This window comes from Chenopodium album, chromosome 10 (assembly GCF_948465745.1).
Source record: "Chenopodium album chromosome 10, dcCheAlbu1.1, whole genome shotgun sequence".
In the NCBI taxonomy this organism is placed as follows: Eukaryota; Viridiplantae; Streptophyta; class Magnoliopsida; order Caryophyllales; family Amaranthaceae; genus Chenopodium; species Chenopodium album.
The window spans coordinates 51,489,352-51,515,929 of NC_137843.1; the positions used below are offsets into that span (position 1 = coordinate 51,489,352).

At 32.8% G+C, this 26,578-nt stretch overlaps 3 protein-coding genes across 4 annotated transcripts; 2 read left to right on the forward strand and 1 right to left on the reverse strand.

Moving 5' to 3' along the window:
- Positions 1–4,841: 4,841 nt before the first annotated feature.
- On the forward strand, positions 4,842–8,151 carry LOC145565358 (exocyst complex component EXO84A-like). The gene is made up of 7 exons (XM_081625393.1): positions 4,842–5,009; positions 5,213–5,310; positions 5,555–6,572; positions 6,732–7,244; positions 7,455–7,643; positions 7,723–7,859; positions 7,977–8,151. The coding sequence occupies exons 1-7, from the start codon at positions 4,842–4,844 to the stop codon at positions 8,149–8,151; spliced, it is 2,298 nt and encodes a 765-aa protein (XP_081481519.1).
- A 2,952-nt stretch (positions 8,152–11,103) lies between these two features.
- Positions 11,104–13,038, forward strand: LOC145565359 (uncharacterized). Its single transcript, XM_081625394.1, has one exon. It carries the CDS (start codon positions 11,104–11,106, stop codon positions 13,036–13,038), a length of 1,935 nt encoding a protein of 644 aa, XP_081481520.1.
- Positions 13,039–13,346: 308 nt separating this feature from the next.
- On the reverse strand, positions 13,347–18,730 carry LOC145562514 (uncharacterized). Of its 2 annotated transcripts, none has more exons than XM_081622813.1 (9): positions 18,139–18,730; positions 16,610–16,693; positions 16,186–16,497; positions 15,956–16,091; positions 15,632–15,797; positions 14,730–14,858; positions 14,434–14,628; positions 13,950–14,072; positions 13,347–13,816 (listed from the first exon to the last, which is right to left on the reverse strand). In XM_081622813.1, exons 1-9 carry the CDS (start codon positions 18,362–18,364, stop codon positions 13,700–13,702), a joined length of 1,488 nt encoding a protein of 495 aa, XP_081478939.1. In that variant the 5' UTR covers positions 18,365–18,730; the 3' UTR covers positions 13,347–13,699. The 2 variants fall into 2 exon arrangements, with proteins under 2 accessions (XP_081478939.1, XP_081478938.1); XM_081622812.1 differs by having other exon boundaries at positions 16,186–16,524.
- Between the last annotated feature and the right edge of the window lie 7,848 nt (positions 18,731–26,578).

Consider the following 26,578-nt stretch of genomic DNA (forward strand, 5'->3'; position numbering starts at 1 on the left):
CACCCATTTTTTCCCCACCGGTTTTTAAAAACGGGTGGGCATTACTCGGTGCCTAATTGTTATATTCTACTAGTGCGAAAAACCTTGTCTTTTCGAAGGTGATCGAAAAAACCTTGTTTTTCGAAGGAGATAAACCCTTTCTTTCGAGGGAGATATTATTGTAACCTAAGAAACAAAAAGCTTAAAAGAAAACAAGGATTGGGGCTTTCCACCGGTAAAATTCTATGGAAGTCCCTTCAAAATTGACAATGGATGTTAGCATTTAGGAGAGAGAAGAGAAGAGAGAGAGAGAGAGAGGAGGATAGGATTTTTTTTTTTTTTTTTTTTTTTTGGTGCGGTAGATCTCCATTTAGCATCTTATTATTTACTCCATACTTTGTACTTCCTTTTTATTTTTATTTTATTTTAGTTGCAACACACACTTTATCATGATATTTAAGAAAAGGAAAATGTTATAGCCCTTAGGGCTACATATAAGCATTAAATTTTACACTTGAAAATCGTAAAAAGTTAAGAAATCATAAAAATATAAACACTAATTACACTGATTTACGCGTGTTTTTGTCATAAATTCCTAATTTTATACAATTTCCAAGAGTGTATTTAACGCTTATATATAGCCCTTAGGGCTACATATAACATTACCCTTAAAAAAATTAGACCTTACATAATACAAAACACTTAAAATAGGGTTAAGAGGTTGTGAGGAGTGGGTGCTTAAAATAAAGGTAATAGTATAATTTTCATCATAAAAACTTAATGTGTTGTAACTATTGTGATATTTTCATTTTAAAAAGTGTTACAACTATAGAGATTCGGAGAAAATAGTACATAAGTATGGTCATATTGACGATATTGTCCTTGTGTACGTTCATACTATTGTATCAATCCGTGATAGATGGAGATCTAGTTAGCTACTTAGCCATTTAGGCATTTACTCCCCATATTCTACAAATGAATGTCTTTAAAAGATTGTTTTATGTCTTTAACTAGATTTGTGTCCGTGCGATGCACTGTAATGATAATCTTTTTTCATATAATTAATTTGTGAAATAATATAAAAATGAGCCAACTCATGTGAAATAAACAAATGCAATGCATATAAGAGAAATTAAATAGTAAGGCAAAGATTTTTAACAGGTTGTAGGTCAAAGGGATTAATGATGAAATATCCATGTTAAAGATGGGATTGTTTCCGGAATTTCAAAAGTTGAGATTGTTTATGAAAGACATGCTAACGGTAGGATTATTAGTTTTCATTTTTCCAAAAAAATATTATTGTTGATTATTTATTTTAAATATATTTAAAAATAGTATACATTATGTTACATTAGTAATGCATGTTATTAACAATGAAACTATACAATGTAAATGTTGTATGTCTTTTTATTAATAAATTAATTTCGTTAGAAAAAAAAAACCTATACAATATACTTCCAAACATTAAGCTGAGTAGAATAAATCTTTTTTTTACAAAACCTTAAACCTGACATCAAATACTTTAGTGGGAAATTTTTTAATGACAGTTTGACATATACCCAAAACGATCGATGTAAGCATGACCTGTTTTAGTAAAAATTAATAGCTTTATTTTTAATAGAAATATTTAACAGAAAATTAACTCAATTATATTGGTTCATAAGATTTCAAATCAACACCAATATAGATATTTTTTTTTCATTGAACCTCGCTGTGCAACTATATATATGAAAAGTTAGTAAAAGTAAATGAAATAAGTCATAAAGTAAATAAAATTTCCTTAAAAGTTAAAAATCTGGAAAAAAGTTTTAAAATTCGCGAAATTACGAAAATGCCATTAATGAATGCGGGTGAGATGTGAGCCGTCGGATGTAGCGTGATTAAAGGCTGAGATTGGTTCCTAGTTCCTATTATTCACATTGGTTCTCACATGATCTCTATTATATATATATATATATATATATATATATATATATATATATATATATATATATATATATAAGATTAGAATATTATTATATTATTATATAAATATTCTTAAAATAAAAAAAATAAAAAAATTGCTAAAAAGGGAATGGGAGTTTTGGAGGGAAAAAATAACACCAAAAAGTGACACATGTTATTCCTGGTGTCTCTTTTAGTATTATGTTATTGATTAGTAACTTTTTGTAATGTAATTTCACTTGCGCTCTTTATTTTTGTCTTTATCATCCGTAATTGTGTTCACCAATTACAAAAATTTACACATATTTCTTGTTATGGGTAAATTTTGATAAGTCAAAGTCAACGAAAGTCAGCAAAAGTCAACCAAAGTCAGCGACGAAGACTAAGCTTCGACGAGGGACAATTCTTGACGAAGAGGAGCTAGCTTAGCCTTCGACGGATGAAGTGTATGAAAACCGCTTTCCTATTTTTTAGGATGTGTTGGGCATGGAAGACCAAGACTTTGCTCAGCTGGGTACAGCCGTTAGTAGCCTGAGTTGAGGGGAAATATTTGAAAGGCAGCTCCGAGAATCATGGGATGCATCTTATCACTTTGCAACGGTTAAGATTTGCCCTAGTAATCATCTATAAAAGGCTAAGCTCCATCGACATAGCATACATCGAAACCTAGCTAATAAACACAGCTCGAGCATATATTGTAATCTTGAAATTCATATTTTTCCATAGTGAAAGATTGGTAGATCCTCATTCTATCCGCGGTTTTTACCTTCTTTGGGTTTTCCGCGTCACCAATTCCTCGTGTCACTTTTTAAATTTCGCATTACACTCTTTTTAGATTTTATTTAGTTGATCCATAGCCTAAATTTTGTTATTCAATCCCACTTGACGAAAATTAGGAGTTAAATTTTGTTATTCAATCCTAATTGCTATCTTTATGTGCATTTAACTGTATTTTATAAATTGACCTCCAAATTCCAACGTCGACTCTCACATGATTTGCGCATGACTATTAAAAAAACAGTGACATTTCCCTCCAATTTCCTCCTTCCCTCTCTGTTTCGTCTCAACTCTCAGACTAGGGGTGAGCAAAACTACCCAAAAAACCGAAAACCCAAAAAACCAATCCATAACCGTTTCGAAAATTAGGGTACCTGATCCGATAACCATAACGGTTTGGGTACCCGTTCCGATAATTTGTTATCGGGTATGGTTATTGGGTATCATTTTAAAATTAACGGTTATCCGATCCGATAAGCATTTTTTTGCTTTTTTCCTACTTAAATCTATTTTATTTAAATCTAAACTCTTACTTTACATCATAATTACTTTATAATATCAATAATTAGTAATATTATTAATAATTTGGTCTAAATCATATGATATTATTGTTAATTAGTGGTAAATTATATCATAATAAGTACATAATTAAGTTTAATTATCATTATTGGATATCTTATTGGGTATCCGATAACCGATCCGAAAGTCCGGGTACCCGAACTTAGCGGTTCGGGCTATGGATATCACTTTTAGGGATTTTGGTTATCGGGTACCCGAACCGTTAGTACTAACGGTACGGGAACCCGTCCCATGCTCACCCCTATCTCAGACCACAGCCAAATTACAATAGTCCCCATTCATAGGCAAACAACATAGTCTATCGCCTGAATTTAGAAGATGAAGAAGTTCCATAAACCAAACCTTCCCCATTTCAATTGTTACAGAGTCGAGCCAGATATCGAGGAAAGCTCTGTCTCCTATTTCCCCAATTGTACGAATTTAAAGGTTTAAGTTAAATTAGGGTTACGTTTTTTTTTTTTTTTTTTTTTTTTTTTTTTTTCTCTTTATTTTCTGCAATTTGTAATCTTTTGTTTGTTTTAATTCTTTGTACATCTATCATTTCCTCCTTACAAAGATAGCTTGTGAAATGTGAAGTGCGGATTTCCAATCGAATAATGCAACAATGTTGTTTTGGAGGTTGGTGCTAGTAGTTCGAAAAAGGGAAGGAATGAAGTTGTTTTCAAGCAGTCACGTGAGGATCAACGCCCCAAATTGGATGGCAATAGTTGAAATCCTGGTAAAGGTTTTTCCTTCGCAGCCAAAACGGGAATAGTTTTTTTTTTTTTTTTTTTTTTTTTTAATGTCCAGAAAGCTATAAAAGTATAAAGTGTAAACGGATTTGATCACAACTAACCTCTAATGAATAATTGAATAGGGGAATAAAAGTACTTCGTAGAGTGATTATAATTCTTTTTAAGACAAAAGATTAGCTCATTTAGCCATTTACAACTTGTCTACGAGTACTTGTATAAGAATTTGAGGCGGAGGAAACCTTTGAAAATATGTAGGAACTCTTAAATGAAGAATTTTTATGGTAGTTATAATTTATAAAGATGACAAAGCCATCATTAATCTCAATGTATTGCATTGTACAATAGTTTTATACTCCCTCCGTCCTTTTACTAAAAACCCATTTCTCTTTATTTTGTGAGTAATAAATGTTAGAAATAATTCTCTAATAAAAGGATGTAGGGAGTAGTACAGAGTACTCTTATATCCAGGGAGTATTTGAAATAGTTTGAATGTCAAAATGTCTTTTCCAATATTTTTGAATAGTTATATTTTGGAGAGCTAATTTTAAAACAGAAAATCATAACCGTCAAAGGTCCCACACTACACGTGGCAAACTTCCAATTACCTAACACAAAGAAGTTTGTTGTTGTTCTGTTTTTCCTCCAATAGGACATCACGGATCATCATCACTCTCCCTCTCTTTCTAAGATTTTCCTCTTTTGCAATGAAATTATCCGATAATTAAAATGGGGATTTTGTTTCCTTTTTAAGATTAATTAGGAAAACGTTTTGATCAAAAGAAATGATTAAACCCACAATCTAATTAGAAACAATAACAAGAACAAAAGATGGATCATATGGTGGTAGGAGGATCAAAGGAGCTAAGTTTAGGACATTCAAATGATTTCGAGAGGGAATCGAACCTCTCGCTTAGCGATCGTCTTAAGGTCTTTAAAAGTTCTCAATTTGATCCTGACGCCTTCATCGACTCAAAATGCAGAAGAATGGCCGAAAAGGTATTGCCTTCTTCACAGTTAGATTAATATCATTTTTGTAATAATTTTATGATTAACAAACATTGGGATTGGATTGTTATACTAGCTGAATTCTCAAGTTTTTAATAAAAATGTTGGGGTTAATGGTTATTTTTCTTCTGCATTTTGCTACATTATTCAATGTATTCATTTATTTATTGATTTGTTTGTATTATGCTACACAGGAGTTAAAACACTTGACAATGTATTTAAAGGACTTAAAAAAGGCATCAGCTGAGGAGATGCGTAAAAGTGTTTATGCTAATTATTCTGCTTTTATACGGTCAGCAGAATCATCTATCTTAATTTTGATTAATTTTTGTCACGTCTTTTGTTATCCAAACATCTATATTATGGTAAATTTTCGTATGATACTATCATCATAATAGGTTCGTGTTAGATGTTCTCACCAAAAAGATGTACTAATATCTCCTGTATGGTTATTGATAAATTCCGAGCGTTATGTAGAAAGTATTCCTGCAAAACATTTTTTTTCAGGAAACATGATTCATCTGCACAACTTGCAGGACGGCGAAGGAGATATCAGCGCTAGAGGGTCAACTTCTATCACTTCGTAACCTCTTATCAGCTCAAGCGGCAGTTGTTCATGGCTTAGCAGATGGAGTCCATGTCAATTCTTTGTCACCAGGTGTACAAGGTCCATCAGATGAAGAGTTGTCTAATAATAAAAATAGCGAGGTCACCAAGATTGAGACATGGTTGAATGAATTCCTCGAGTCCCTAGAAGTGCTCCTAGCGGAGAGAAGGGTGGAGGAAGCATTAGCAGCCCTAGACGAAGCAGAGACAGTGGTGGAAGATGCCAATGACAGGGGATCCCTGAAAACAACGATGCTGATATCGCTCCAAAATGCCATAACAGCAAGCAGACTGAAGTTGGCTGATCAACTGGTGGAAACAGTTAGCCAGCCATCCACCAAAGGTGCTGAAAGAAGAGCAGTTGTAATGGCGCTGAAAAGACTAGGGGATGGTCCAAGGGCTCATTCGTTACTTTTGAATGCACATCACCAAAAGCTTCACCACACTATACAAATTCTGAAGCCTGCAGCAACTCTCAGTGCAAATCCAGGGGGTGTATATTGTACTAGTCTCTCACAGCTCGTATTCTCTACTATCGCTCAAGCTTCGAGTGATTCTCTGGCTGTTTTTGGGGAGGACAATTCATATACATCGGAGTTAGTGACTTGGGCAGTTAAGGAAACCGAGAATTTAGGTGTTTTGGTAAGGAGGCAATCGCTTACCCAGTCAGCTGCTTCAGGGAATCTGAGAGCAGCTGCTCACTGTGTGCAGATCTGTTTGGGACATTGCACATTGCTTGAATCTCAAGGACTTTCCCTCTCTCCTGTTCTGCTGAAAGATTTCAAGCCACTTGTTGAGCAGGCGCTAAGTGCTAATCTGAGAAGGATCAAACAGAACTGCGCTGCCCTTGCTTCTTCTGACAACTGGTCTCTGACGCCTCCACCAGGCGGGGGTGTGAGTCAATCTAGGCTCAGTAGCAGTGCCAATAGATTTAATTCTATGGTCCAGGTGCGCATCATCACTTATTGCATTTTGCTAATCAAATTCCAACAAACTTTCTTTTCCAACATTTTTCCTTGTGATGGACTGATGGTTGTATCAGAAATTTTCCTTTTCCAATAAAATCTCTTGTAGTAGTTTCATATACTCTGGTGCTTCCTCCTTCAGGACCTTTTCGAAGACGTGGAACCCCTAGAGACTCTACAACTGGGGACACCATTGCTTGAAGGGTTAATACATGTGTTCCACTTCTACGTGAACACCCTAATAAGCGTGTTTCCAGCATCAGTAACTGAGGCAATCCAAGATGGTCTAGGACCTTCAATTGTCAAGGTGGCCGAGACTGAAGCCCAACAGCTTGCTTTGCTAGCCAATGCTCTCCTTTTATCAGACGAGTTTCTCCCTCGTGCTGCTGCAAAGATGTTGCCCTTTAATCAAACTAATAGGAATGAAGAACCTTCAAGGAAAGACATAGACCGACAACATCGCGTAGCAGAACAAAGAGACTGGAAGAAGAGGCTCCAAAAATCTGTTGACAGGTTAAGAGATAGCTTCTGCAGACAGCATGCCCTTGAGCTGATCTTTACTGATGATGGTGAACTTCGTCTTACAGCACACCTATATACTCGATTGGATGGTTATACTGAGGAGCCTGAGTGGTTCCCTTCTTCAATATTTCAGGTTCTATGCTTCACATCTTAAATTACATAACTTGGCCGTGTTCTCTTCACCCTATATTTATTTTGAACTAAATTATTTAAAACTGATTTTCAACCGATGAATACCTATTCTCTTACAACTGTCAATGGTATGTAAAAGTATGGGAATAGGACGGCAATTTCTATGCCCAATAAAGGTCATAAAAAAAGTAACTTTGGGGTGTTTTCTTAGGAGCTTTACATGAGACTGAGTCAAATAGCTGCACTAGCATCGGAGATGTTTGTAGGAAGGGAAAGGTTCGCGACATTACTGCTAATAAGATTGACAGAGACAGTGATTTTATGGATTTCTGATGATCAAACCTTTTGGGAAGAAATCGAGCAGGGGACCAAGACATTGGGTCCTTATGGCCTTCAGCAGGTGGGATATTCGAATTTTCACCCTAGTCACCTTACCGTAAGTTGCATGTTTTTAATGATTATGAGGACTTCTTTTGTAGTTTTACTTAGATATGGAGTTTGTGATGCTATTTGCATCCCAAGGCCGTTTCTTGTCTCGAAATCTCCAACAAGTAGCTAAAAACATCATTGCTAGAGCTATCGACGCAGTTTCTGCTACTGGGATTGATCCTTACAGGTTAGTATACTTTACATTATTAGCATGAGTTTAATTGGTTCATTGTCACTTGCCAAGTAGCCCAATGCTAAATGCTTCCATTTCTGTTTGTTCCGCTTCTTTCACCCCCTTTGGCAGTTCTTTGCCAGAGGATGAATGGTTTGCTGAAGTAGCTCAGATAGCATTAAAGATGCTAACAGGAAAGGCCAACTTCGGAAATGAGGACCGTGAAGCTATCAGCCCTGCAGCATCAGCGTCTGGAAGATCATTAACATCAGCCTTTTCTCATGGGAGCCTCACAAGTATGCAATAGTAATCAACAGTTTTCTTTTTGCAGTTTTTAAGTAAAGTGGACAGATCCCAATTGTAAATTTACAATACGGAACATATGTTTGTGAGTTCAAATCTTAGCCGTATTGGCTCCTTACGATAATTTTAATACCACGATCCTACAAAGTTTGAAAAGTGCTTCAAATCAAGGCAAATGTGAGAGTTACACACATCAAATTGATTTTTACTGATTACAACTAGTTTATTCTAACATCTATTTTTCAAATTTTAGGATAACAACTGAACAAGGCCTAAGATGTCAACAAATTAGCTCAAAACATCCATAGTGAAGGTGCTAGACTGGTAGTTGTATACATATGTATAATATAGAGTTGACCCATAGCTAATTAACTTTGGATTCTGGTAGTTGTATACATATATCATAATTTTGCCCATGCAATGTTATAATTGTAAAAATATAAAAAAGTTTGACCTTGGAGGTCACATGGTGCTATCTTAGCCGCCAGATCTGGCATTGGGATATGCAAGGTTGAAAATATTTTGCTTCTGATGCTCTACTTTTGATATGTAGTATTATTTATTGTTGGTTTTCGGACTATTGTAAACTTGTAATTATCATTGTATTTAGAATGACTATATGAGAATGAAATTTATTAAAATAGGGCCTAAAGTTTGTGCTAGCATAGGGCCTCTTATCCCGAGATGGCCCTGCATCCGCCTCTCGGCAAAAAGGTTACTTCTTTAGCAGTGGCGAAGCCAAGAATTTCAAATCGGGAGGACAAATGGAAGACATCGCGATGTGGAAAAAATGTTAGGGAAAAAAATTGACACAAAGATAATTAAATAGCTGAAGTTCAGGTTGTTAAATACTTGACATGTAAATAATTATTAAGTAGTTGAAAAAAAATGATGATTTCCTTCGGATTTCATTCTTTCTAGTAGGAATTTTTGAAGATCGAGTTGTTTTCATGTTGTCTTAGACTAGTTTGAATTAGGTGAATCATTTGACATGTTACATATATAATTTTACAATCAAATTATCAAATAATTTAAATAATTAATAAGTTAACAATCGAAAAACCTTAATATTTTAATAGAATAACATATTTTTATAATATCTAATTCAAGCATTGTGGGATTTAAATTTCAACATACACCTCAAGTAATAATCCAATATATACATATAAAATTTTATTATTCAAACAATTAGAAATTACTCCATCCGTATGATTAGTATAGCTAATATAGTATGAATTCTATGGAGTAGTTAACTAACTAGTGCTTGCAAAATAAATTCTTAATATAAATACAAGTTAGAAAAAAAAAAGTAATTAAAAATAATTTTTATTTTTTTTATTTATTTAATTTTTTTTTTTTTGAAAAACCAGAAATTTTTGTTTAAAGTGGGGGACAACTGTCCCCTCTTGTACCCCTCCCTCCGCCACTGTTCTTTAGTATCGGAGGGAGTTTCCTCAAATAACCCGCCAGAGCAGTTTATGTTTTATCTGTCATGGAGCAAGGAGCATCAAAATCATTCCTCTTAATTAGACTCCACACTCATAACAATTATCATGTATCATCCTTATTATGATCATTAATTTTAAATTACAAGTTGATACAAGGATATATCTTACAAGTTTATAAGGAACAAAATAAAGCTTGTACTAATACTAAGAAAAAGTTGACTAACAACATACCATTATTATTGGATAGTGGGGGGGACCTTCAAACATAGGGTTGACCCCTGCTAATTTACTACGTATATACTATCCAAAAAATATCAACTTAACAACTTGAGTAATACTTTTCACGTTAATTAATAATGCAAAAAAGTATCAACCTTGGTCGTCAGATTTAATATCTACGCAAGTGCATTAATCATTTGTATAATTTGTCCACATAATATATAGTTTATTATTTTATTTTTTAAAAAAATATATAGTTTATTTTAGTATTAACACTAATAAGCCTTTTAGTGTTTGTTGAAGCTTTTTAATAACATGTGCCAGCTATATGTGGCTTGAAATTATATGCAAAGCATGTTCCATAAAGAGATTAATTCCAAAGACTTGACATTAGAAATGCTACTTAAAATATACGCTTTGGACTTTATCGAGCACTACAAAAGAGAAAGACTAGAAAACCAATGAATTCTCAGGTTATTGAATAGTGTTCACTTAAATAATTAGAGAATATAGTATAATTACCCATCTACAATAGATGGGTAACAATTTCAAAAAAAGAAATACAGTATTATAATTAATCCCCTTGTTTCTTTATCGATAACAAAATGCAAAAGATTTCATATTGCCCCCCTCCATTTCATATTAACGGTTGCATTTATAGTTTTAACACGTAGAAAAAAAGATTATCCGTCAAAGTTTGTTGTTGAAAAGTAAAAGCAATAGTTAATGTGAGATGAAAAAATACAAATCTGAACAAATCTTTGGATTCTTTTTTTTTTTTTTTTTTTTTTTTTTGTTGAATCCTAATAATATAACAAATATTTAATATTATTTGTTTTTAACCAAATAATAATATTATTAATATTTTATTACTCCCTCTGTTTCATTATTAGAAGTCTGTTTCTGATATTCATTACTCACATAATAAAGAGAAACAAGCTTTTAATTTAGAGACGGATGGAGTATTTGGTTAGAATCAAATAATATTATGAGTAACAAATGACATGAAAGTAAAATGGACAGACTTTATCAACAAATGACATGATCCAATCCTTAGGATCACTAAAATAATCTCAAGTGTGTCGGTGAGTTTTTCAAATGACATGATAATAAAACTTTAATAATATATTAAAAGAGCCACTTTTAGTATAAAGATTAAAGAAAAAGATTTTTTTTTTTTTAATTTTATATAATAATGTTTTCTTAATGGTAGGATTCTAATTCTATTAACCTATAAATACAGGTGCTAATCTCAAGTCTCATTCATCCTTTTTAGCCAAAACAAAAACATGGCATATCAGTTAATGTTCATCCTCGTAACATTCTGTTTATTTTACCTTGAATTTGCCAAAAGTATTAGCTCCCAACCATGCAACTCTAATGACCTAACAGCTTTGCATAAATTTAAGGCGGCTATTCGGCTTGACACTTCTGGCAGGCTGCTAAAATGGGTAGGCCGAAAGTGCTGCGATTGGGAGGGGATTGTATGTGAGAACACGACTTACAGAGTGACAGAAATCAATCTGCCCGGGCTCATCTCAACCGAAGATTTCATTGGTCAAACGAAGATGGAAGGCGTTCTGTCTCCCTCAATAATGCGCCTTTCCTCTCTTGAAGTCCTTGATCTAGGAGGGCTTGTAGGCCTTTCAGGAAACATCCCTAAATCTATTGGCATTCACTTGGTGAACCTTAGAAAGTTGAATCTCTTTGGCAATAATCTGAGTGGTCCTATACCAGAAAGTATTGGTAAGCTGTTAAAACTCGAAGAAATTCAGCTTCAAGAGAACAGGTTTCTTGGATCAATACCCTCTAGTATTGGTTCTCTAAAGAACCTGCAAATATTACTCTTGTATTCCAACAGACTTTCAGGGTTCATGCCGGATACTATTTCAAACTTGGTGAATCTGGTGACACTTGACCTCCATGACAATGCTCTAAAAGGTCCAATCCCTGAGAAGATTGGGGCCTTGAGCTCCTTGAAAGCACTCGATTTCTCAAATAATTGTCTGGCAGGAGAAATTCCTGCTTCTGTAACTAACTTAACTACCATTTCAACAGCTTATTTTGACACCAACTATCTCCAGGGACAAATTCCATTTCCTGTAAATCCTGGTGATATGCCCTCCCTTGGTTTCTTGAGGCTGCAAAACAATCAGCTAACAGGAAACATACCCTCTACGTTTGGATATTTGTCATCCCTTCGTAGATTATCACTTGCAAATAACAAACTTGAGGGTGCATTACCTTCTAGTTTTGGCGATTTATTAAAACTGTCAGAGTTATATCTTGATGGTAATCGTTTATCTGAAACTATACCAAAATCCATAGGCAAGCTATCAAATCTTATTCTCTTAAACCTATCACATAACTGTATACAAGGTCCTCTTCCTCAAGAAATATCAACCCTTAAGAACCTACAAATCCTTGATCTTTCATTCAACCATCTAACCCTTCGATCTATCCCAAAGTGGCTTGCTGAGTTGCCCTCTCTTTCCCGGATTTTGTTAGCAGGGTGCGGGATCCAAGGTGAGTTTCCAGAAGTCCTACGAGCAACACCAAGTGCATTGCAGGAATTGGACTTGTCAGACAATAGTCTAACAGGAAGCATACCAGCTTGGATTGGGAAACTAACTGAGCTCTATTCGCTTAACCTATCTAGAAACTCCCTCATTTCAGATATTCCAGACACAATCACGAATCTGCAAGATTTGGGTATACTCGATCTTCACTCAAACAATCTCACTGGATCAGTGGAGAAGGTTTTCCAATTGGAGACCAGGTTTTCAGGCGGGTCTCTGACATATGTCGATCTTTCTAGCAACAGTTTCTCAAACGGGCATGAGAGTATTGGTATAGGATCTCAAACTGGAATTCAGCTCCTAAATTTATCCAACAATTTTCTTAAAAATGGACTGCCAACTTCCATAGGGAAGATAGGATCACTGAAGACCTTGGATTTCAGCAGTAACCAATTAACCTCAACATTGCCAGAATCATTAGGTGATGCAAGTTTATTGGAGATATTGAAGTTACAAAGAAACCATTTTAATGGCAATATACCAAATGGGTATTTGAAGTTGAGAAAACTAAGAGAACTTGATTTATCAGATAATCTATTGAAGGGACAAATTCCTATCGGTAATCCACTTAGCGGGTTTCCATCGAGCTCTTACTCTGGAAACCGAGATTTATGTGGAAAACCTCTTCCTCCTTGTAAGATTTGAATTAGAGTTTTTGGTTCTTAGCATGATAGAAAGCTAGAAGTAGACTAGAATACATTTTTTTTTTTTTTTTTTTAATGCATTTTCATTTTTAGAGCAAGTTAGCATCACACATTCATTCTCTTTGGAAAATACAATCATGATTTTAGCAGAAACTTAACGTCTTTATCTTGGCATGATCCAAAATAATAAAATGGAGTACAATTTCACGAGTATGGGCCATACACCCATCATTTAAATCATGAGCCAAAAACTATGGTGATGAGTTGGTGAGTGTCCCACTGTTTCCAAGAAATTCATGAACATTTAAAAGTAATAAAGTGCCATTTATATAGATGCTCAATTTCTTCAAATCAAGGGGCCATGCATTCATCATTATGCCTAGACAGAATTATAATTACAGGTAGGGCAATAATCCACTATGTCTAATATATCCTATAGTATTTTATATCATATGCATGTGAATGACCCTGTTATCTATGCACAGTACATGTGCATCAGAGTAAAAATTTCAGCTCCATCCATAATCATAGGAACTGTAAAAATTCCTTTTAGAACTATACACATACATACAGACTATGGAAATATATAATATGGGGCAAAACTAAACTCTCTTTTCTTTTTTATTTGACATATTTTGATCTTGCAGTATACCAGCTTAAATTCAATTCAATAAGGGGTTGTCTTGATTCATCCCTAATTGCTGGTAATTCATGTAGTCAAGTCCGTTTAATCGTACACAACATAAAATTTGCTCAGGCAAGTCTTCAGCTTTGTTCCCCTGTTTAATAATGTAAAACAGTTTTATCAGTAAACGATGTCGGCATGTCGCATGAGCTTAGTTTATGATAGAAAGGGATACAGCCGAATAAAATAAAACATAAATAATCTCAAAAAGGGCAGTATCAACTTGCCTGTATGGTGAGCCCAAAATCCAGAATACACATCTTTAATCTGTCCAGGAATGCCTCAAACCCTTTCCTTGAGATATAACTAAATCTGTGCATATCTAAATCGATTTCGAAGTAATTTTCTCCCTGCAGAAAATTTGCAACAGATAATAAGAATTTTAGAACATGGAGGTAATGGTTTAACAGGGCTTATTGATTATATAAATCAGACAACCTTTAAGAAACATATTGCACTTAGTTTAGGTGAAGACAATAACCATTTTTTTCCTGCTAAGAAAAGTACAATATATGTATTGTTAAATTTTCTGAATACTCATAGTTGATTTCTTAAAGAATGAAATTCATTTTCAAAAGCACAAGCGCTTCAAAGAAACATAACACTCCATTCCTAAGTTCTTAACCTCTAAAATTATCAAAACTTCAAGGTGTAACAGAACAAATATCATGAAATATATTGGGGAAGATGAATAGCTAAATTTCTACTGACCGTAAAGAACTCATGTTGAGGACGAGAAAGGACAGGCTTTTCGTTATATGCATTAATAAGCTTCTTCTCGGCTGCACTTAAATGAAGGTCGTCCACATTGCCTAGACGACCCAAAATTTTCAACCGCTCCCGGTAAGGTGCAATCGTGTCCATAGGAAAACCTTTTACCTTTTCAACTTCATCATCCATCAATCTCTGCATACACAAGAAGCATACGAAACAAATTTAGAATACAGAGAATGAAAAAATTCTGAAATTAGGGAATTAGAAGTAACTACATGACCATCACATCTTACCCTGATACTTTCTTGAAAGTTGGATGGAATTTCCTTTAAAAAACTTTCATTTATCTTGAAATACATCACTATATTAATTCCTTCCCCATCAACTTCATTCTGGAAAAATGCAGGAGGATATAATGGCACCTGCACATCAAGAAAGAAAAGCTGAGACTATCAAAAGCAAAATCTAAATAAATTGGCCATAGTGAAAGAAGACCTTTGCCATCAAAAAGCTTGTTATTATGTCAATCACAGTACCATATTAAGGTCAGACAAAATAAACTAGTTAATGTAAACAAAATAGCATGCACTGTGTATTGACATATGCTTGAATGGACAAATACTACCTCCGTTTCATATTATTTGCAACGATTAGACATTGTTCCTGTCTACTTTATGTCAAATCGTTGCAAATAACATGAAACGGAGGTAGTAATTAAAATGTGGCACCTCAAAGAGTAAAAATAATAAAAAAGAATAAGGGTTTCCAATGACCAAACGGAAAAGTTCAATGCAAGATGCCTGAATCACAATTCTTATAGATTTCAGCAGACAAATCAACCTTAACAGGTCAAACATAAAAATTGAAAACCTCATGCATATGCAGAGACTTCAGAAAAGTAGGAATGTTGTTCCCCTTCTTAGCACTCCGTACTATTTTACTAAAAAAAACATTAATCATAGGGTCTATATTGAGTCACAGGAGGTGCTCATAAAGAATAATAAATAAATAAATAAATAAAAAGAGGCTCCAAAACGAGTTGGCCATTAGTCTTTCGGATTGGAAATTTTAAAAAGAATAAAAGTACAGAAATATTAAGATATCTCAAGCTGAGAAACCAGGATCAGAACTGTTAATTTAATTAAGGGAACACATCTCTTAAAATTTGGCTTTGGTATAAGATGAGTTAGACTACCTGAGCATTTACAATGAGAAGGGGTGGAAAACCCCCCGCTGAAGAATTTACTGCAGGAAGTTCCACAAATCGAGCCACATGCTCAATTTTACGTGGGGACAAGAATAAATCAACACCGATAGGATAGTATGCAGCATAAGGTGGAGCAAATTCCTTCTTTTTATCCCTGTCATATGAAAGTAAGTTTTCCAAAGTCAAACAATCAGCAAAAATCTGAAATTATGGATCAAGAATTTAAGTTTTCACTATATTCATGACTTCTGCATCCCAGAAGATATTGGCATTATCCTTCAAAGATTAATATAAGCAGCATTTTGCTCTTACCTAAAATAATTCTGGCCACGAACTCTAAAGGAATTTGGCTCAATATGTGACCAACTATCCATTACTCTCTTTTCTATTCGACTAAAAGGTACTTGAGACCCTGCTAGTGGTTTTTGCAGGAGCATCTTTGATGAAACTGCACAGAATTTAAATACTTTTGAGATTAGTAAATCGTCATAAAGATATCTACAACTTTCATTACTTAATAGACACAAAGTAATTGTGCATACATCTTGAATTGGGGGGTCCATCCCTCCATTTGAAGGAAAGCTTTAACGCTGCCTTCTTTTTCGCACTTTGCGGACTAGAGCTGAGAGAATTTCTCTTCTCAATAGAAGGTATGGTCGTAGTATTCAGGCAAGGCAAACAATTATTATGAAGGATGCCGCAATTATCTAACATTTTGTCCTCCTTGCTGCTGCTTTCATCCACAGAAGAGGATATTTCATCGAGGTATACTGGATGCTTTGTTTCTATTGAGTTTCTACCAAGATCACTCATAGAATTCCGAGCAGAGTGTACTTCATGCGAATTTCTACCCACTGACAAAGCATTTTGAGATGATATATCTGCATTGATTCTTTTCTACTAAGATGGGTACGGAAAGCCTATACCATTGTGTTCATATAAGTATAACAAAGGGGGGAGACATACCTTCTGGGATACTCTGAAAATCTTCTTCGCCATCAGACTCAAAAATCATGTTTGAATCATACCATGCCTCCTCAACGCTACTGCCTGTCAAGACCATAATAAACGATAAACACAGTTAATGTGAGAGAAGAGCAACACAATAATCCACAAGAATTAATGTTATATCTCAGTATCTCTCAATCTGATATAATGCAATACCGGAGCTTTGGGGCTTTGTTTGTTAGATAAGTCATCAGTGAACAATGCCCACAATGATAACAAGGAAGAAACAGTCACTGGATTTTTTAAAAAATTTAGTTCATAATGTCTAATTCATTTACACATTTGGAAAATAAAGGGATTGCCATTATTGATACCACACAATCTTGATTACTCCGTACTTCTTATAAAAGACGGAGCAAATGTAACAGATGGTTCAACTAGATAACTACTTGACTGTTGTTTATCATTCATCATGGTAAAACAAGTATGCCCACTACCCAGCTTTCAGCTCAACTGCATCAGAGAGCCCCAAGATTGTATTTAGCATAATTCTATTCTTAAAAACAGGTCTGTAATTAGCACTTGGTGCTGGAAAACATTGTCTTCCACAAACTCAACATAAAAGCACAAGCGAGTTTGCCAATGAACATTCTATGCTAGGTCAACAACAGGAATTTGGTCCAATCTGTTTAACAATGAGTAACAAGTCCAACAATCCAAATAACACTGAAATCTCACAACATCAGCAGCAATTAATCAGAAGTTAATGCAGTCTGAGACGATTTGCTTGCACTAATAAGCAAATTCCACTATGCTAAACACCGTAAGCATGACTATCAGGCACTCAAATGCCAGCATATCAGCATTACTAAGGCTCGTTTATCCTCTTTTTTCTTTAATTAGATGATCTTGAATCCTTAAACTCCCAGCATTAAAATCCCACATAATTAGAACCTAATAGTAGCAATTACCTGTTGTTATAAACAACCATTCCTAATTATCAATCTAGGTTTGATGTCAGAATCAAAAACCCACTTTTGGCAATAGCTTGTACATGGAGAAAAGCATAAGAATCAGCTAAATCAAGTACTACCACAATTGGATAATTAAATTAATTTAATCATAATACTAATCACATTAATCAAACTCCCATCTAACTTTTGTATGTTTACATAATCTTACCCACAAAAGTAAAGTAACTCTCAGCCAAAAAGTGAACAAGCATCAGCTGCCACCCAGAAAAATTAATGCACATTTCCTCACATCATCAATTAAAAAACAACAAAAGACCACAGCTTTATCCAATTCTAGTTGTCGGTACATAGAGACCGCCAAGGGCAGTGGTGTAGACGGGATTCAATCTGGCACGACCTCCCCAGACTTTACAAACTAAGTTAGCTAACATCGACTTTTACCATCCAATGCAAGTAATATTTTCAGCTCAAAAATCAAAATTACAAAACCCACAAACCAAATCACACTAAAAAAATCAACTACAAAAATGAAATTAGACATAAACCCAGAAAAATTAAAAGTAGAAAATAAACCTTGGTAGGTGGGATTAGTAAAAGATCGATCTGTGAAAGAAGTATTGTTACAGGCATCCAAAGAACGATCAGATAAACGAGAAGAAACGCGTTTCTTAGTTCCAGATTTTCTCTTTTTGCGATTGTTACTAGTAGTAGCAGTACTAGTACTATGATGGGTTTTCTTCTTTGATCTCTTTGATTGTTTCCCAACACACCCTTTTGGGGTTGATACACAAGCTCCCATTTTTTGCGCCCCTTTCTCTCTCTAGAAATTGCAGAAGAGAGAGAAAATAAAGGGGGAAGAAGATGATGAAAAAATGGAGGAAATATCGAGAATTATAATACTACTATAAAGTATAAATAATTAACAATTATAATTATGAAGATGATGATGTGTATAAATACAATGCAATGAATTGAATTGAATGCAAAGAGAGGAAAGAGAGAGAAAATAAAAGGCAGCAAAACGTGAATTCGAAGGGAAAAGATATATTTGTGTGGGTGGGTCGGATGATATAAGGAAAGAAGAAAGAAGAGGAGATAAAGAGCTTTGCCTATACAACAAACGAGGAGAAGAACAACCGCATTCTTTTATCTGGTGTTTATAAATTTGCAGCGATGTATAATTTGCAGCAACGTAGACGAGACTCGATTTGAATAGCAAACGTATTAAAGAGTGTTTTTTTCACTTAAATTTACGGAGTTTTAATTTTAAATTTATTGAGCTTGATTAACTTTGATTTCACCTTTTTTGTCTTTATATTCACGTTTAATAAGATCTAATTGAATATTTTATGTCTCATAAATAATACCCCTTTGTTGCACATAATAACTAATAGAGGAGATATATAAATATTGTAGTTTTTTTTTTTTGTAAGTATATTGTTGTTGATTTTTATTTTTCTTGGATTGATGTTGATTTTTTATTTTCTTTGGTTGATGTTGATTGTTGAGAAAATTGGAGTGATTATTTTATTAGCATTATGATGATTTGAGGATTAATATGAAAAAGATTGATAGTAGATCTAAATATTTAAAGAACTAAAAAATATCATCACTAATTATTGTTGGACTAAAATCTTATCAATTTGATTTTGGTTGAGACCTTTTATTCAATATTGGGATATGAGGTGGATATTGGAGCACCTACTTCTCCAACCCTCACTTTTTGTTTAATCGACTTGGATTATGTTAATAGTTAAAATGAAATTTTATATTGCTGTCAAGAAAGTAAATATTTTCAAACCCTTTTTAGTACTATTTGCTTAATCAAACTTTTTTGATTTAATAGTCATTTACATAATTGTGCCCTGTACGTTTTAAGTATTGCCAATGTGATATCGGTAGTCAACTCATAAATTACTACTCCATTCATTTTTTATTTTTTTTTTATTTTTTTATTTATTTTTTTTTTTTTACAACTACTACTCCATTCATTTTAATTTAATCTTTACATGCAAATAAAATATCTTGATTACATAGTCAAATTTTGACCTAAGAGAAAAACAATTGTGTGAGATTTTGATAAATTTGAGTTACTCTGTAATATACATATCTAAAATATCAACTTTCAATTATTTTAAAAAATCATGTAGTTAAAGATATCTATATTTAAAGTTTTATTAAAGATTGAAAAGGACAAACAACTCATTGAACTAGAATTATATTCCGAAAAATACTTTCTTGGAATTACATATCTTATCAATTTTCAAGTGCATTAAACTAAAAAGTACTCTATATCTCACCACTAATATACTTTAATCAAGTAAAGACTTGATAAAATCCAAAAACTTTATAACAACTTGATCATTACAATAATATATAATAAAATTTAAATTACCTCTACTTGATTTGACTTTAATCAAAATTAATATTTTGCTCACTACAATTTTAAACGAATCTAATTAAAATTTATAATCATTAATTAAAAGAATATATACTTCCTACCACGATTTGAGAGTTAAAAAAAGTAACACATAATTTTAATTTATGTATACTATCTTTGTTAATATAAGTTACAATTTTGAAATTTTTTATATCTCATAAATAATACCCTAAATTTGTAATTAATAATTAATGAAGGTAGTATATTAAATTGATTTATGTAACAAGATAGAAGGATAAAGAAAATTTTTTATAATTTTGAAATTTTTTATATCTCATAAAATAATACCCTAAATTTTTTTTAAAATTTGTTTCAAAAGCAAGATGTAAGGATAAGAAACCAAAGCCAAATTAAAGAAGAAAAAGAGTGAGATTGATTAGTTGAAACTTCAAAGTCTAACCGATAAGAAGGGCAGTCAAAATAGAAAAAGAGGTTCAGATTCAGTCAGTCAGTCACGGCAGTTGTAAGCCGCGTTTGTTAGCGTATTCTTATTGGCTTTAACTATTGATTATTACACTCATTAAGCACTTCTGCCACGTGTGACCAAATCTATGGCAAAGCGTGTGCATTTTTATTATTTTTCCTTTGTTTTCAGTGAATTTTTGTAATTTTCAGTAGCATGCAGCTTTATTTTGATTTTGATTTTTTAACTTTGATGTTATTTTTTAGTGGAAATTGGAAGGTACAGAAAGCAAGGACTCATGTTTGTTGTTGCTAGCTAGCTTTACCCTTTTCCCAATTTTGTCTATTATGATTGTTGTATTGTAAAAATGGCAAAATTTTCTTCTTTTATGTGTTTGTTTTTCTTATGTGGACCGCTTAAGTGGTTGTTATTACTCCTTCGGTCATTCAATATTGTTGGCGGAGTTGACGAGTGAGAAAATTAGTGGGATCGAAAGTAATATATTTGCGAAAAAGTTATAATCTGTTATAGTCATTTATAACATAATAAGTATAAGAAAATTTAATAGAGATAGGGTAAAATTTAGGTAAGCGAAAATAAATTTCATCAATTTTATGTGACATCATATCACTATATCATGTCCCTTAATCTTAACGAATAGATCAATCAATCATGTGGCATGTGCTGAAATGTCCTTGCCACCAAATAGCTCTTTCATCATTTGTATAACAAACGTCTACATTATAAGTACATTGGCTTAGAGAAGTTGTTTTCCATCTAAAAGATGTCATGTAGTATATGCTAATTATGGTTAAGACTTAAGAGGTATTGATGGTGATATTATTAACCTCATAGTACAATCTTTAATGTTTAAGAGACTGATGGCTTGTTTGGTTCGCCTTATTTTTATTTATCTGAACTTATCTGATCTGATCTGGTCTGGTCTGATTTGAACTAAACAAGGCCTGAATTAGAGTCTTTTTCACTTTCTTTCTTAGGCATTGTTTACTTCACCTTATTTTTACTTATTTCAAACCAAATAAGTTCAGATTACATCAGAAAAATAAGTTCAGATCATATCATCGTTTTATGTGCAGTTTTTTATCGCTAAATACCTTTAATTTCGTAGTGAAAAAATTATGAAAATCACATATTAATAAAATACACAATATTACGAATCTAACAAGACCCCACTAGATATATTTTTTCCGTATACATTATCGTATATTTAAGGTCAAAGTTTGGTCAAATTTTACATTCAGATAAACAAAAATAAGGTGAACCAAAGAAGCCCTTATAGAGCTAACTAGTTGATCATGCAATAGTTGTGTATTTTTTTTGACCTCTTTTCATACATAGTAAATCTAATCTATCCTAAGTTATCCACATAATTATCCAAGGGTAGTTTTTTTTTTTTTCTATTTTTTTTAAGTTAACTTTGTAATGTATAGGGCTTGTTCATCATCAAATCAAATATACGAAACAAGAAAAAGTAGTTTTTACTTTTCTAGTTATTATCAAGTTTTCTTAATAATCATGATTTCAGCAAGTCACACTAATTTTTTATTCTTAATATGATATACATGTGACTTTATAAAATAGAAAACCATAAAACTTAAAATTATAGTGATGCCGAATGAGCCTAAATTTTGTGTTTTTTTTTGAAAATTTACCATTATTACTTTGGGTTTTTCTACATTATAACCCTCTAATTTTCCGTTTTCTACGTTGTGCCCCCTCTTTTTGAGAAATCTACACTGTAACCTTAAAATACATTTAGCTTCTATACGGTAACCTTGCCGTTAACAAATTTCGTTAGTTATATTTTTTTATCGATTTGTGTGTTAGAAATGGTTCCGTTAAAGGTTTTGGGGGTATTTTGGCCCTAAAGGATCCAAATTGAGCTCAGATTTCACAAAAAAATGACGCAAATGTCTTATTTTGCATATTAAATACGTAAACGCGCAAATCGAGACTTTTTTTAATATGCAAAACGAGGCATTTGTGTTATTATTTTGCTAAATCTGAGCTCAATTTGGTCCTTTAAGACCAAAATACCCCCAAAACCTTTAACAGAACCATTTTCAATTCGCAAATTGATAAAAAATATTATAAAATGGTGAGTAGACCCCACTAACGAAATTTGTTAACGGCAAGATAACGACAAGGTTACCGTATAGAAACTAACTGTATTTTAAGGTTACAGTGTAGATTTCTCAAAAAGGGAGGGCACATCGTAGAAAACGGAAAAATAGAGGGTTATAATGTAGAAAAACCCTATTATTTTTTATTCTGTAACATTTATACAATAATCCCTTTAATCAAAATTACCTATCATGCTTATCAACCTTTTCTAAAATTTTACTATTTAGATTTTATCCATGCTTTTAAAGTTTTCTCTACTTTTACTCTATTTTCTCCTATCTTGGATATATATATATATATATATATATATATATATATATATATATATATATGAAATTTTGACTTTTGCTACCACTAAATTGCACCACTTTAGTTTTTGCTATCCATCTAAATTTTTATTTTATTTCACTACCACCAAAAACTAAAAAATATAAGTTTTGCTACCATTTCACGTTTTCCGTTCCATTTTCCGTTTGTAGGGCCCACTTAATAACTTTCTGCCATTTTCTTGTTCTTCCTCCACGAAGCTCAAGCTCAGTCATACACTCACCCATTCACAACAACCGCCCCATCTGAAACCACACCTTTTCCTGGCAGCCCCTCCCATTCTCCGTCAACCCCCATCCCTTAACAGCAGCTGAGCAGCCCCATCTCAAAGAATAAATGGGTTTAAGAGAGAAATTAGAATAATGATGTTGTAAAGCTGCATTAGCCTTTACTTCCACCACCAAAGCAGCCAAAAAAAAAAAAACAAGGAAAAAGCAAAAAAAAACTCTTCTCAAGGATTTTGAGGGGAGAGAAAGGGAAGAAGAAGACAACATAGTCACACTAAGAATTATTTCTTTTTTTTTTCCTACGTATATGAGGAGAGAGATTGAGTGGAATGATGAATTTTGCACTGATAAAGCAAAGTTTCTGGTTTAATGATTATGATGAAGAATTTATGGAGCTGAGGTAGTTCACCAGAACTTCCCGAAGTAATCGAGTTTTTGCCCAAAATCCTCCAGAAATATGAAATCAGAGGAATCCATTAATTTTTGGTGATCGGAATTGTGAACGTAGTCAAATCATTGGAATTTGGAAGATTTTGATTGAAATTGAATCACAATTGGAGTGATTAGGGTTTCGAAAAGGGGGAAATTTTTCAATTGCAGCGATGTGGGGCAACCGAGAGTGGGAAAGGGGAGGGAGGTGGGCAGCGTGGGTCGGGGAAAGGGGGGAATGGGGGCGCCGGCAGCCGGCACGGGGTGGGGTGGCTGACGGGGAGGGGGAGCATTGGCTGGGATGTTTTTTATTTTTTATAAAGTTTTTTTCTTTTTATTTTAATAAATTAAATGACCCCATTTAACAGAACTCTAACGGATTCTGTTAAAGGGTATCAAAACCTATATTTTGTAACTTTTGAAGGTAGAAAAATAAAATAAAAATTTTAATAGGTAGCAAAAGTCAAAACAAGGTATTTTAGTGGTAGCAAAACTCAAAATTTCCATATATATATATATATATATATATATATATATATATATATATATATATATATATATATATATATATATATATATATATATATATATATATAACTCATGTAAGAACCCTCTTCTATTAAGAACCCAATCTTATCTCATCCCTTTATTAGTTTTGATCTAACCATCTAAAATGATCCTTTAGTAATGACATTTCTGTAATTTTGAGTATTTCATGTTTTAAAGATAAAAAAAAATTTAGAACATGGAAAAAAAATTTAGAACATTGGAAAAATTTTAGAACATAAGCCAAAAAATTTTAGAACATAAGAAAAAAAAAATTTAGAAGATAGCAAAAATTTAGAACATAAGCAAACAAAAATTTAGAACATAAGAAAAATAATTTAGAACATAAGTTGAAAAAAAAATTTATAACCCAGGTAAAAATTTATAACATATGCTGAAAAAATAATTTAGAACATAAAAACAAATTTAGAACATAAGCTTAAAAAAAATTTAAAGCATACGGAGTAGGAAATAATTTGGAACATAAGTAGAAAAAATTTAGAATATAGGAAAAACTTTAGAACATAAGCTGAAAAAAAGTTTAGAACATAAGGTGTTCTTACATAAAAAAGGGTTCTTATATAAGGAGGGGTTCTTATCGGATCCTTCTCCTATATATATATATATATATATATATATATATATATATATATATATATATATATATATATATATATGAGACTACATCCCTTATGTGAGAACCCTATTATATGTGAGGACATATTACAACCGTTGGATCAATTGCATCCAATGGCTACAATTTATCCCAATCAAATATAATTTCAAAAACAATTTTCCAGCGTTTTCTCTCTCCTCCTTCATTTGACTCGCCATTTTCTCTCTGCTCCTTCAATTTATCTGCTCCCTTTCTTACTGCTATTTGCTTTGATTCTTCATCAATTCTTCTTCAAACTTCATTGATTCTTTGTAAAGGTGATTTTCGTTGATTTTAGTTTGATTTTCGTTGATTTTAGTTTGATTAATTAAGGTTTTCGTCAATTGAATTCTTCATTAATTAAGGTTTTCGTCAATTTTTTTTTTTTTTTTGCGATTTTGGCGATTTTCGATTCGATTTCCGTTCGAAATGTTTGTTTATTTGACAAATGAGCAACTGAATGAGCAAAAAATTGATTGCTCATTTTCCAAATGATCAAAGAAATGTTTGCTTATTTTACAAATGAGTAACTAATTATTTTGCTTATTTGACACATGAGCAAGCTAATGGGTGCTCATTTCACAAATGAGCAAAGAAATGCTTTTGATTTTATTAATTATTAAAGAAATCTTTGCTCATTTGACAAATGAGCAACTAAGTTTTTGCTCATTTGTGATATTAGCAACTAATTATTTGCTCATTTGACAAAAGAGCAACTAACTATTTGCTCATTAGCTAAATGATCAAAAAATTGATTGCTCATTTCTCAAATTAAATGATCAAAGAAATGTTTGCTTATTTTACAAATGAGTAACTAATTATTTAATTATTTGACAAATGTGCAAATTAATGGTTGCTCATTTCACAAATGAGCAAAGAAATGCTTGTTGATTAAAGAAATGTTTACTCATTTGACAAATGAGCAACTAAATATTTGCTCATTTGACAAATGAGCAGCTAAGGTTTTGCTCATTTGTTAAATTAGAAACTAAGTATTTGCTCATTTGACAAATGATCAACTAAGTATTGCTCATTTGACAAATGAGCAACTAAGTTTTTGCTCATTTGTTAAATTAGTACTGAAGAAGAGGAGAGCGAAATTGTCGATCTTTAATTTTTAGTCTCCGTTGTAACCACCTTCAAGCTTTGAAGAGAGAGAAAAAGGAGTATACAAATTGTACGTAATTTGGGTTTTGGGGGGCTAATGTGTTTGTTTTAAGAATTGCATTATTGCCATTACTAGTTGAACATTCTCAGCTGTTGGATTTAATAAAATCTAATGAATGAGATTTGTCCTCACATAAGGGGAATGTGTTCTCACATAAAGGGTGGTTCTCCCTAAATCCTAACCCTATATATATATATATATATTTTCAATTTTATACTCTTTTGTTACCTCACCTTATGTTGATCTCTCTCGCTCTCTTCTTAAATGTAAAATACTCACTTGAACGGTGTCCAATTTGAATATTTCTAAGTTTTTGAAGCCATGTTGACAATGTACAAGTAGAAAGTAGGATAATGAGGGTAGGGTAGTAAATGTAATGTAAAAAGTGTGAAAATCACTTTAAGCTTTTTCTTACATTTGCAGAAAAAGCCATATACAACTATCTTGAATTGGAGAAATTAATATTAAACTACTTCAACGTTCTTAGTGGTTGAGATGTATCATTTTTGCCACAAAGTTTTAAAGGATAAATAAATTTTTATTTTAGAAAAATGTAACACTATTTATTTTTTGTAACAAAATCAACTTTTCACCGTAGGCAAAAGTAGTTGTTACATAAATGCAAGTCCAACTAGTCTCTACCTGTGTTTCTTCACTGCCATCTTTTCATCTT

Bases quoted from the DNA above. Each gene is read 5' to 3' on its own strand.
- LOC145565358 (XM_081625393.1), top strand. From the start codon at position 4,842: ATGGATCATATGGTGGTAGGAGGATCAAAGGAGCTAAGTTTAGGACAT. The intron at 5,010-5,212 runs GTATTGCCTTCT...TATGCTACACAG, and splicing joins GCAGAAGAATGGCCGAAAAG to GAGTTAAAACACTTGACAAT. The intron at 5,311-5,554 runs GTCAGCAGAATC...CACAACTTGCAG, and splicing joins AATTATTCTGCTTTTATACG to GACGGCGAAGGAGATATCAG.
- LOC145565359 (XM_081625394.1), top strand. From the start codon at position 11,104: ATGGCATATCAGTTAATGTTCATCCTCGTAACATTCTGTTTATTTTAC.
- LOC145562514 (XM_081622812.1), bottom strand. From the start codon at position 18,364: ATGGGAGCTTGTGTATCAACCCCAAAAGGGTGTGTTGGGAAACAATCA. The intron at 16,694-18,138 runs GTTTATTTTCTA...TGGTCTTGACAG, and splicing joins TACTAATCCCACCTACCAAG to GCAGTAGCGTTGAGGAGGCA. The intron at 14,859-15,631 runs GTAGTCTAACTC...CTTGATGTGCAG, and splicing joins TTCTCATTGTAAATGCTCAG to GTGCCATTATATCCTCCTGC.